Source organism: Narcine bancroftii, chromosome 12, assembly GCF_036971445.1.
Source record: "Narcine bancroftii isolate sNarBan1 chromosome 12, sNarBan1.hap1, whole genome shotgun sequence".
NCBI lineage: Eukaryota > Metazoa > Chordata > Chondrichthyes > Torpediniformes > Narcinidae > Narcine > Narcine bancroftii.
Genome location: NC_091480.1, coordinates 13419513 through 13432443, shown reverse-complemented (window position 1 = coordinate 13432443; position 12931 = coordinate 13419513). Strand labels below are relative to the sequence as shown.

At 41.0% G+C, this 12931-nt stretch overlaps 1 protein-coding gene across 1 annotated transcript; it reads right to left on the bottom strand.

Moving 5' to 3' along the window:
• Positions 1 to 657: 657 nt before the first annotated feature.
• Positions 658 to 8908, bottom strand: LOC138746577 (myb-related transcription factor, partner of profilin-like). The gene is given in 7 exon segments (XM_069904869.1): positions 658 to 1127; positions 4924 to 4926; positions 6270 to 6454; positions 6456 to 6616; positions 6618 to 6871; positions 7478 to 7714; positions 8842 to 8908. Coding segments are annotated over 7 exon segments (1377 nt in total).
• Positions 8909 to 12931: the final 4023 nt, after the last annotated feature.

Here is a 12931-nt window from a genome sequence, read left to right as displayed (position 1 = left end):
GGTCTAGTGAAGGGCAGAGGAGAACATCTTCAAGGATGATATTCCTAAAAGAGAAGTTTAAATTATTATCAAAACTTGGTTTTTCTTTGTAAATACAAAGAAATGCTTAGAGGAATTCAGCAGGACTTGCAGCTTCTATAGGGGGGTAAAGATATAAAACTTTTGTTTCAGGCCTGAGCCCTTTAAAGTATGAGTAAAGTGCAGGCAGGAGCCTGAATAAAAGGGCAGGGGGTGGAGCATAGATCAACAGACAAAACATGGTAATGGGACATGGTTAGGACAAGAGAGGATAAGGAGGGACGACTCTATGAATGCAGATATGAAAGAAAGAAGAGAGAGAGAGGAATGGGGAAAGAAGGATAGATAAGCAGAAACCGAATCAGTTGAAGTTAATGCCAAGTAGTTAGGGGGGGGGGGGTGGTCAGATGGAACATGAGGTGGTGTTCCTCCAATTTGCAGGTGATCTCAGTCTGGGAGTGCACGAGACCATGGACAGACATATCAGCGAGGGCATGGGGCGGAGAATTGAAACAAGTGGCCACTGGGAGAGCTCACTTTCCTTGTTCTGATGATGGTCCCAAACTTGAATCATCAACCCTTTCCCTTCCTGCAAATACTACCTGAGTTGCTGAGTGTTTCCAGCATTTTCTGGTTTTATTATACTTTCAGCTTTGCTCTTTTACTGGTTTTTCGGTGTGTCTGGCGATGAAAGGATAGAAGCTCATTAGGTTCTGAAGTCGGTTTATCGTGCTGTGTGAAGGAGGTGGTCATCTCTGATGGTTGAGTATGAGGAGGATGGTGCAGCGGTGGAAGGAGAGCTTGCACTCAATTTGCCAGTTGCTCTAGGGGCTGCCTGATGGTGGTGGCCAATTCACGAATATCATCTCGGAGCTCTTTCAGTTCCTGTCTGATTCCATGTAACTCATCATTTCCAACCCCAAGTAATCTATTGTGTTGCTCCTGGATCCCTAGAAGTTCTTCCTCAGAAATCTGCTTATGTACCCTCTTTCCTTGCCACTGGAATGGACTTGGTTCTCGAAAGATCAGTGGAGATCCAACTTCTGGTGAAGAATAATCCACATCGACATTTGAACCAATATCTTCCTGTTTCACATCATCAATGGTCTCTGTGGACAAATAATATTCTTTTTCTTTGGCTTGGCTTCGCGGACGAAGATTTATGGAGGGGGTAAATGTCCACGTCAGCTGCAGGCTCGTTGGTGGCTGACAAGTCCGATGTGGGACAGGCAGACTCGGTTGCAGGGGAAAGTTGGTTGGTTGGGGTTGGGTGTTGGGTTTTTCCTCCTTTGCCTTTTGTAAGTGAGGTGGGCTCTGCGGTCTTCTTCAAAGGAGGTTGCTGCCCGCCAAACTGTGAGGCGCCAAGATGCACCGTACAAATAATATAATCATAATATAATCATGTATAAATAATACTCCTGATCATACACACCAATATATCAGAAACCTTTTTTTGCTTATATATCAGACCACTTTCAGTAGCAGTTATTCACCACCTCTCCATCCCTGCCAAAATACTAAATAATTGCGAGGTATGGTGTCTGAACTGAAGAAAGATATCTCTTCAACCAAGCAGAATGAACTACAATAATAATGAGGTGGAAGGTTAGAGAAGCAAGTGTAAATATGAATGGGTGGTTTCCAGCAGGACGAAAAGAGGACAGTTGTACAAAGGAGGAAAGAAAAAAAGATAAATTTAAACATAATTTCTTAAATTATGTTAGGTATTCTTAAAATCTTTTGATTAAAATAATTAATCCACATTTTTAATAGTTACGGTTGAGTACTAAAGATCCATGGGCAACAATGAACTTATCACATAAATGATGTCTTTTGTAAAGACATAACTTTATTCATATTACCAAGTTCTGTTCACTTCAGCAGTAGAAGTACTTGATTTTTGTCAGTAATGAAGATAATAGTGGAACATAAATCTTAGGAACTGGAAGTTAACAATGCACCTGATCCTATCTTGTATATTAAGGAGAAATAAATTGCCCTCTTACTTTACCATGTAAATTTGGTCAAATATATTCATTTATTTACTGAATAAAATTTAGGAAGTATTTATTTCATGATAAAAGTGCAAGTTAAGTGAAAATGTTACTTCACCCATTCAAATAATTTAATTTTAAAAAAGGCTTAAATTAGTACTGAATTGCAAACTAAGTAACTAAAATTGTACTTAAGCAGGATCAATCTTTCCATTGTTTTACACATATCTTTCCCTATTAAAATATATTCATTATACAATGTTTGACACAGTTTTGTTTGTAATTTTCTCTTCCACATCTTGAAATAGGGTCTTGAATTTCATGTTCAAGTTCATTGTCACATGTACTAAGGTACAAAAAGAGTTTGTTTTGCGAGCAGTCCAGCTCATTCAGCCGTACAAAGAACAGCAGTTAAAACACAATACGGAGTGCAGAATTACAGAGAAAGAGATCTGTTAGAACAGAGAAAAAGCATCATTATTTTATTGGTGTGAAATTTATACAGGATTCTGACAAGGCAGGAAATGAATTGTTCTTGAATCTTGTGAAGTATGAACACAGACTAGTGAAAGACTTTAATTTTGTGAATAAGCAAAATTGAAGCATTTTAATGAAATTAAAATTACTGGAAATACTTAGCAAGAAAGCAAGACATGGGAAATGTGCTTTTTTAAAAAAAATTATGCATAAAAACAGAAGAATCCAAAAAGCCAACTTGTTTAGGTGAAACATTTTACAGTATCAGCTGTGAATTTTGCATTAAGAGCGGAGCTCTGGATATCTTGTATAGATTGCTGACAAACCATATTTGTTAACACACAGGTAATAGAAGACATTAGTCAGTCATGTGACAGGAAAAAAGTTCATTGTCGTCACAATGCACCTTGAAATTACAGTCAAACTAAACTGTTGCAAAAATTGCATTTTCCTAAATTATTTTTATTTATCCAATTCTGCCAAATAACTATTAATTGAAAACACATTCTAAACTTAACGATTTGGGCTTGAGCCTTCATCATGAAGAAGGGCTCAACCCCGAAATGTTGGTAATGTATCTTTAACTTTGCTACAGTATATACTGTAGAGAACACTATTTGACCTGCTGAGTTTGTCCAAAATTGGGCTTTTACTTCAATCACAGTGTCTGTAGACTTTCGAGTTTTCAGATTTATTGTCAGAGTACATAAATGACATCCAACCTTGAGATTCTTTTTCCTACAGGCAAGGCAGAATTACTACTAATTGGTTGTGCAAAAAATGTACAGACTGCATACATGTAAACAAATAAAGAACTGTAAACAGATAATGAATATAAACAAACCGACTGTGCAATATAGAGAGAATTTTTTAAAATCAATAAAGTGTACAAGTAAGAGTCCTTAAATGAGTCCCTGATTGAGTTTGTGTTGAGGAGTCTGATGGTGGAGGGGGAGCAGCTGTTCCTGAACCTGGTGGTGCGGGTCTTGTGGCACCGACACCTCTCTCCTGATGTCAGCAGCGAGAATAGAGCATGTCCTGGGTGGTGTTGATCCTAGATGATTGCCTCTGCTCTCCGGTGGCAGCGTTCCACGTAGATGTGCTCGATAGTAGGGAGGGTCTTGCCTGTGATGTCCTAGACTGTTCATTACCTTTTCCCGGGTATACGCTCAGGGGTATTGGTGTCCCCATACCAGATTGTGATGCACCCAGTCAGCGCATTTTCCATCACCAACTTTTGATTATTGGTTAATACTCTTTTGAAGTATATTTTAGGTTATACCTACAAAGAAAATCCAGCTGAATATGGTGTAATTTTGTGATAAATTGACCAACTAAAGAGAAATAATTTGGGAGAGCAAAAGAATGGTATTATGAATCAAAATAGGGCACTGGTAATGAAATGAAGCTGTTCATTTCCAATTTCCCAGCAAGAAGTTCCCAGCTTTGGTTGAACTGCTTCAGCACAGCTGGAGTAACTGTCAAATGCTTGCAGTGGAGCGGCAAGTCCAGTCAAGTTTAAGGCATGAAGAGGCTTTGGCTGACAGAGTAAAAATAAATCCAAAGGGTTTCTATGAGTACATTAAAAGTAAAAGATTAGTGAGAGATAAAATTGGACCCCTTGTAGATAGTGAGGGTAGGCTGAGTGAGAAGTCTGAGGAAATGGGGGAAATTTTGAATGATTTCTTTGCCTCGGTATTCACTAGGGAAAAAAATGTTGAACCAGTTGAAGTAAAGAAAAATAGTGGGGAGGTCATGAAGCATATAAGGATAACCGAGGAGGTAGTGATGGCTGTGTTAAAAAAGATAAAGGTGGATAAATCTCCCGGACCGGACTAAATATTCCCTAGGACACTCAGGGAGGCTAGTGGACAGTTAGTGGGGCCATTAACCGAGATATTTAGGATGTCACTGGCCACGGGGGTGGTGCCAAAGGATTGGAGGGTGGCGCATATGGTTCCTCTGTTTTAAGAAAGGGTCCAAATGCAAACCTGGGAATTATAGGCCTGTAAGTCTGACGTCTGTGGTGGGCAAGTTGATGGAAAGTGTTCTGAGGGATGCTATTTACAAATTTTTGGAGGTCCAGGGATTGATAGGGAGTAATCAGCATGGTTTTGTCAGGGGTAGATCATGCTTTACAAACCTGATTGAGTTCTTCGAGGGGGTTACAAAAAAGGTTGATGAAGGGAAAGCTGTGGATGTTGTCTATTTAGACTTTAGTAAAGCTTTTGACAAAGTTCCCCACAGGAGGTTAGGAAAAAAGGTGGAGGCATTAGGTATAAATAAAGAGGTAGTGAAATGGATTCAGCAGTGGTTGGATGGGAGGTGTCAGAGAGTAGTGGTAGAAAATTGTTTGTCCAATTGGAGGCCGGTGACTAGTGGAGTTCCTCAGGGTTCGGTCCTGGGTCCACTGTTATTTGTTATATATATTAACGATCTGGATGTAGGGGTGGAGAATTGGATAAGCAAGTTTGCGGATGATACAAAGATTGGTGGTGTTGTGGACAGTGAGGTAGATTACCGTAGATTAAAAGGTGATTTAGGAAGGCTGGAGGTGTGGGCTGAGAAATGGCTGATGGAATTTAATACAGATAAATGTGAGGTGCTACATTTTGGAAAGGCAAATTTAAATAGGTCATATACATTGAATGGTAGACAATTGAGGATTGCAGAGCAACAAAGGGATTTAGGAGTTATGGTAAATAGTACCCTCAAGGCTGATACTCAGGTAGATGGTGTGGTGAAGTAGGCATTTGGAATGTTGGCCTTCATAAATCGGAGTATTGAATTCAAGAGTAGGGAGGTTATGATGAAATTGTACAAGGCACTGGTGAGGCCAAATTTGGAGCACTGTGTACAGTTTTGGTCACCAAATTATAGGAAAGATATAAACAAAATAGAGAGAGTGCAGAGAAGGTTCACGAGAATGTTGACAGGATTTCAGGGTCTGAGTTACAGGGAAAGGTTGTGCATAGAAGATTGAGGGGGGACTTGATAGAGGTGTTTAAGATTTTAAAAGGGACAGACAGAGTAAATGTGGATAGGCTTTTTCAATTAAGAGTGGGGGAGATTCAAACTAGAGGACATGGTTTAAGATTGAAGGGGGAAAATTATAAGGGGAACATGAGGGGAAATTTCTTTACGCAGAGGGTGGTGGGGATGTGGAATGAGTTTCCGGCAGACGTGGTCGAGGCGGGATCATTGGTTACATTTAAGGAAAGACTGGATCGTTACATGGATAGGAGGGGACTAGAGGGGTATGGTCCGGGTGCTGGTCAGTGGGACTAGGAGGGTGGGGATTTGCTACGGCATGGACTAGTAGGGCCGAACTGGCCTGTTCTGTGCTGTAAGTGGTTATATGGTTAAATAAATATTGTTTCAGGAATATGAGAGTCTTGGATGGTTAGTGCGAGCAGTTCCTTTGGTCGTTCAACATTCTCACTGCCCGTGGGAAGTGACAATAAGACTACAGGTCAAGAGATTACCTTTTCTAATAAACAGGGTATAGAATATAGAGAGCTGGTGAAAATTATTTCAAAACTCTCAAAACAGAAGGACCAAAGAGGGACAGGACAAATTGGGATAAGTCTCTGACATCACAATGGGTAACAATCTTCTCATTAACTACCCACACAGCACCCGTCCTTCAGACCCTCAGACTGATTTTCATTGTTCCTCATTTGGGTTTACACCAAGCAGGTTGATTCACTGGTCATTTAAATGGGGAACTTTGGTGGCATGAGTTGTTGACCAAGGGACTGTCGAGAAGCAACTCATCACGAAAGTCTACATTAGCTTGATGGCCTCGAGACTCCTGTTTGGCTCCCTCTGTAGCATTCGGCCCCACTGTGAAAAGCAGGATGGATGGCCACTGGACTGGGTGATGTGGCAACATCTGCTCTGGCACCTTCTTGGCTTGCCCCCTCACCTCGCTGGGTGGCATGGACTTCTTCGTGTGGTAGCCCATGGCTTGCCTGTTGCCCTCTGTTATTGCAGCTTCTGGGCCCTGAAGCATCATAGCTCGTGACCTTCTGATTGGCAGCCTCCTGGTGCAGGGTTTGGATAATGTTCTCGCTCTGCATTGCCTCCTGCGTCAACCTGATTACTTTAGCCTTAGACCGTAGACCGGTGGCACATGTAATACCATCTCTTCTTAATGTCACCTATGTCCCTGGTGCACTTGGACACAGCATTAACCTTGGCCAGTATGGAATGCCAGATCTTGTTTTTGGCTCTTGCCGGGATTTTGGTGTCTCCTCGGCCAAAGAGCTGCTCCTGGATCAGAGTCAGTTCACAGATCAGGACCTCCGTCTCATCCTCGTTGAAGTTCAGCTTGCGGCGGTGGGCGGCGTCCTCTTGCGCCGATGGGAGGCAGCCGGCCGCTGCTTTGGCTCAGTCCTTGCACTTTGACGGGGAAGCAGCCCCCCCCGCCCCCCCCTTGCCCCTGTAGCCCAGCAGTGGAAGATGGCAACTTGAAAGTTGCATTTGCCCTGCGGACGGGTCCTGATGCACCCGATTGTTTTTGGCTGATAAAGTTGTGCCAAACGAGCAAAACCGTGGCCCAAAAGTTTCTCAAACCCAAGCTCTGCTTAAATCAGCTGTAAAATGCCAACAACAACAACAAAAAAGCAGACACTTTCAACCCCCCCCCCCCCCCCCCGATGCCTTTCCCCTTATCCGCAGTTGCCTTGCAGACGTCCGATAATCCGCAATGTGCAAAGGGCGTGCACACTATTCCACTTCTGAATATCTCATTGGACGATGCATCCCCCGCACACAGCCAATGGATGTTGAAGAGGGGCAATATTGACCATTAAAAGGCAAGGGACCCAGTGCCAGTAAATGCCGGTGGCAGGTGCCGCTTCTTCGTTGCTGAAGTTGCGTTGACACCTTCACTCAGTCGTTTTCAAGCTTCGGTGAATGCGGGGCAATCCTTTTGCTCTCGTTTTAAGGGCGTGTCAGTTCCAAAAGGACATCTGACCACTCACCATTGGAAAACTTCTTGAAACGATTTGGGAGTTGCGATATTCCAAAAGATTTGCACAGAATTCGCGATTTGTTTCCAGGGTGAAGATGCCGGCACTTCGTAAACAAAAACCCAAATACTTCGGGGGCTAAAGGTGTGAGAGAAACAAGGAATGCTTCATCTTCTTTTTCGTTCGCCAATCTCAAGCACCAGTGCAGATAGAATCGGATTCGGAATGGGAATCCGTTGTTATTAGAAGCTTAAATGTTTTGTAATTCAATGTGAATGACAAATTCCTAAGTTTGGGAAACAACTTTGCAAAATGAAATGCTGAGCAGTTCTCAACTGGAGCATCAAAGCGCCACAAAAATTCTGATCCAACCCCACGGGTAATACATGAATGCTAGAAAATCAGAAACAGTTTGGTGATTGTGGCTGAGTTGGAAACACATCTTTAGGTTCAAGGTATCCCAAAGAAAGCGAACATGGCTGGTGCAATACAGTGGGAGGCCTTGAGTTTGCTCGAGATATTTCCCTTCATCTTACGACTTCTACTTGTCATGTCTATGCTGATGGAGCATGAGAAATGCGAGCGGCCATCCAGCCCATCGATCCTGCTCCTCCATTTATTGAGATCATGGCTGATCTGATAATAGGCTCATCTCCACCTACCTGCCTTTCCCCATATCCATTAATTCCCCTACTCTTGAAACATCTATCCAATCTTGTCTTAAATATAGTTACTGAGGCATCTCCACTGCATCCATGGGTAGAGAATTCCACTGATTCACCACTCTCTGGAAGAAGCAGTTCCTCCTCACCTCCATCCTAAATCTACTACCCTAAATCTTCCAGACCAGCGGGGAAAAAACTTACCTACCTCTATCTTATCTACGCCTTTTATAATTTTATACTTTTTGATAAGATCCCCTCTCATTCTTCTGAATCTCAGATGTTTCAACCACTCCTAGTAGGATAACCCCCTCATCTCTAGAATATATCTAGTGTGCCTCCTCTACACTGCCTCCAAGGCCAGTATATCCTTCATCAAGTAGGAGTTCAGAACTGTAGTACTACTGATGAAGGTCAGGGTTATGATGCTTTAACTGTTCCTCTCTCAACTGAGGTTTTTTTTAAAAGAACTACGATATGATTTAAAAAAAAAGGACGGTATATAATGTTATGATTTGAGCATTCTCCCAATGTTAATTTAATGTTTACATTTAGAGTGAATTTTATATTTATGAATGAGAATTAATAAAGCATTTGTGTGAAATAAAATCAAAATGGCAAATATATTCAGGAGGTCAGGCAGCATCAATGGAGAAGAAAGATGATCTACCTGAAACATTAACTCAGTTTCTCGATCCACAGATACTGTCTGACCTGCTGAGTGTAAAGCATGTTCTCCAGTTATCCGATTTAAAGTATCTAAATATCTTACATCATTCATTCAGGTGCTTTGCCGTTCGGCATGGGCAATCATGTCTCTCCTTCTGTCATGTTCTCTGATCCTCCGAATTTTAGTTGTTGCCTCCCCTGTCCTCCTTTGGTGAGGGCTCCATCTTTGAGGTGAGAACATAATCGTAATGTTGAGTTCATGATTATACAAGGAAAAAATACTGAAGTGGTTCCCTGTTGCCTTCTTCAGTTGCAATGTCCATACTGGATGGAGAACCCTGGCCATTGATCAGCAGATTCATCTGGCCAGTATTTTTAGTTTTACAACCTTAAATTAAAATTTGTAGAATCTGGTTGTAAAAATCATCCATTACTGCAATCCATGGCTTCACATGACCCTGATTAGGAGGCTAAATAGGTACTACACCTTGCCCAAGGGTGACCTGTAGCACCTTACACCTCCTTTTCCTAAACAATTATGTAGCACAGGCACCGACAAATATCTTACATCTGGATTTAAAAGGAGCACAGGTCAAGTACACCTTATCTGAAATGCATGGGACCAAAAGTGTTTCAGATTTTTTGAATAATGTGTTTAGGGTAACATCAGCAGAATCCTTGTGTCAGCTGTTAAACAACAGCAGCAAACAATGGCAGGTTTTCAGACTCCATTTACGATGCTGCGTTTTGATCAAAAGGTTACAGTACACTGTATTTTATTTTTGCAACACCTTAATGTTGCTGGTCACGTTACATTGAAACATGGCATTTTAGGTGGAGCGGAATTTCAGATTTCACATGAAAATAAATGTTTTGTACTTACTAAAAAATAAAAACTCTATCTCTACTTACAAAAGAAGATAAATGCAGCGCCAAATACTAGAAATTCTGCAGGATGGCAAAAAACACAGTGAGTAATGCAACGTAGGTCTGGCGTTAACGATGGTTGGTAACAAACTGGTGCTAAAGAAGTGTCAGAGCCCCACATGGGCAAGTGAGATCATGCGTGGAATTTTACACTTGAGGAGCATTTCAGATTTTGGATTTTCAGTTAAGGGGTATTCAACCTGTACTTTATTTCACAAATTCCCAAGGTGGTTTGAAGACTATAAAAATCCTTAAATTTTAGCCTTGTTGCGGGAGATTTTCCAGCACCTTGAATCAGACGATACGTTTGTAAAGTTATTCTTGTTAACACAGTGGATACTACACAGCAGTAAAAAAAAAAGCAGATAACTAATCAATTAGTCCAGTCCCTATAATGTTTTCCATTTTCTCTTAATCCACACTAACACAGAAAAAAAATGTTCTTTTTACAGTAAGCCTAGCAATGAAATTTGACTTCCAAAGGGAAGTAAGTAGCTCAGTACAGGTCATATTCAGTTAAAAGTTCAAAATTCAGGTTTATTGTCAGAGTATATATATGTGTATGAGCACATACAACTCTGAGACTGTTTTTCCTATGAGCTAGGCAGAATTAGCATTTATTGGCAGTGTAAAAAAAAACTGTACTCAAGAAGTATACATGTAAACAAATAAAGAAATATCAACAAACTGACTGTGCAATACAAAGAGAAAAAAATCAATAAAGTGCAAAAATAGGACTCCTTAAATGAGTCTCGGATTGAGTTTGTCTGATGTTGGAGGGGTAGCAGCTGTTTCTGAACCTGGTGGTGTGAGGCTTGTGGCACTTAAACCCCTTTCCTGATGGTAGAAGCAAGAATTACAGTGCGTTTCACAGATCATTTAGGAGATCTCTTTCAGAGGACAATATCCAAAATATCTGACTCTTTATGGTGCCCACGCTCATGCCAATTTCTAAGACCATATACTCAAGCAATTTCTTTCAGATACAAAACAATATCAAAATGTTGGGAACCACAGGCACAACCCACTAACTACTGACAATCTTATTCAAAGCTGCAATGTATTCTGAGAAGAATAAAATTCGGAGTCCTCATACTGCATCTCAGTTCCGAAAGAACGTGCCTTTATGCAACATGTCCACAAAATATCTCATATTGGTTTGTGGCACCGTTGTTATGTAGGCAAATGCAGCTACAGGTTTTGCACTCTGGAAATTCACATGCAAAGTGTTAACCATCTAATCCATTTTGTGTTGGTTGAAAATATTAGGCAAAACACTGGAAATTTTTCAAAACTTGCAGAGGGATGTGGACCAGCTGGAAAAATGGGCTGAAAAATGGCAGATGGAATTTAATGCAGACAAGTGTGAGGTGTTGCATTTTGGAAGGGAAAACCAAGGAAGGACGTACATGGTAAATGGTAGGGCACTGAGGAGTGTGGTAAAACAGAAGGATCTGGGAATACGGATACATAGTTTCCTGAAAGTGGCTTCACAGTAGATAGGGCTGTAATGGGAGCTTTTAGTATATTGGCCTTCATAAATCAAGGTATTTTATACTCCATAGAAATTGGGATGTTATAGTAAAGTCTTATAAGACATTGGTGAAGCCAAATTTAGAATATTGTGTGCAGTTTTGGTTACTTAACTGCAGGAAAGATATCAATAAGATTGAAAGAGTGCAGAGAAGATTTCCTTGGATGTTGCCTGGACTTCAGGAACTGAGTTACAGGAAAAGGTTAAACAGGTTAGGACTTTTATTCCCTGGAGTGAGGGGGGGGGGGTGGATTTGATAGAGGTATTCAAAATTATGAGGGGCATAGACAAAGCAACTAGCCTTTTTCCACTACAGTTAGATACAGCCCAGAGGATAAAGGTTAAGGGGGAACTTCATCACACAAAGAGTAGTGGGAGTGTGGAATGAGCTGCCAGCAAAAGTGGCTCAATTTTAACATTAAATATTTCAGGAACTCTGTTACAGGAAAGGTTCAGCAGTTTAGGGTGAAAGTGAAAAGTTTTAGGGTGAACATTAGGGGGATCATGCAGAGAGTGGTGGGAGTGTAGAATGAGCTGGCAGCTGAAGAGGTGAATGTGAGCTCAATTTTAACATTTTTAAGAAGAATTTGGACAGGTACATGGATGGGAGAGGTATGGGGGGCTGTGGACTGGGTGCAGGTCAGTGACAAAAAAAGAGTTCAGCACAGACTAGAAGGGCTGAAGGGTTGTTTTATGTGGTAATGTTCTATGGTTCTAATTCCACCATTCCTCATATACAGCCATTGCATTGTATGAACTCAATTATGTAAAGAATGTGCGCTGATTTAATGACCAATCTAAAGCATTCCACAGTCAGCACACCTCTGTATTACTTAAATTCTTGAACCCATGACTGACTGATTCAGAGCCAAATGCTAATGAAAGTTAATATTTTGTCAACATGGAAGCCTGACTTTAAATGGAGAGCCCCACCTGACAACTCAATATTTTTTATAATTGCTTTGGTATCTTAAAGGAATCCATCATTTACAGATTGACAATCTCCAAACTGCTGAAAATGCCATTACAAAGGCTGACATGAAACTTTGCCTGATCGACTTTAGCGCTATCCAAAATATGACCCAAGGAAAGATCACGAGAAACAACCATTTAACTCTGGTAGAATATGCAAATGCACTGGAGAAACTCAGCATCCATATGAAGTAAATACCCTGCTTGTTTTTATTTATACCTGACGAAGGTCCCAAACTTGAAACACTGGTTACCTTTTAATTCCTACGGATGCTGTGTGATCTGCTGAGTTTCTCCTGTGTGTTTGTGTTCTGCACTCGACCCCAGCATCTGCAGACTTTTTTGTTTAACTGAAATCTGGTACAGTTGGAATTAACATTGCAAACACTGACTGCACTGAAAAAGCCATGTCTTTGTTAATGCTGACACTACTCATTCCATCTCAACCCATCAACACATTCTTCTCATCCTTTCAGCCTCCTGGGTTCCAAATAACCACAACATACTTGATTCCCCCATTGGATTCAACCATGAGTTAGCAGAGACCAACTTTTTCATTTATTTCAAAACAAAATAAACCATGTGGGTACATGTCTGCAGGGGATATAAGGATGTGCATCATGTGCACACAGGAGAGAATTAGTTTAATTTGGCATGAGTCCACATCTCAATCATTTAAGAAATAATGTTACCTATTCATGA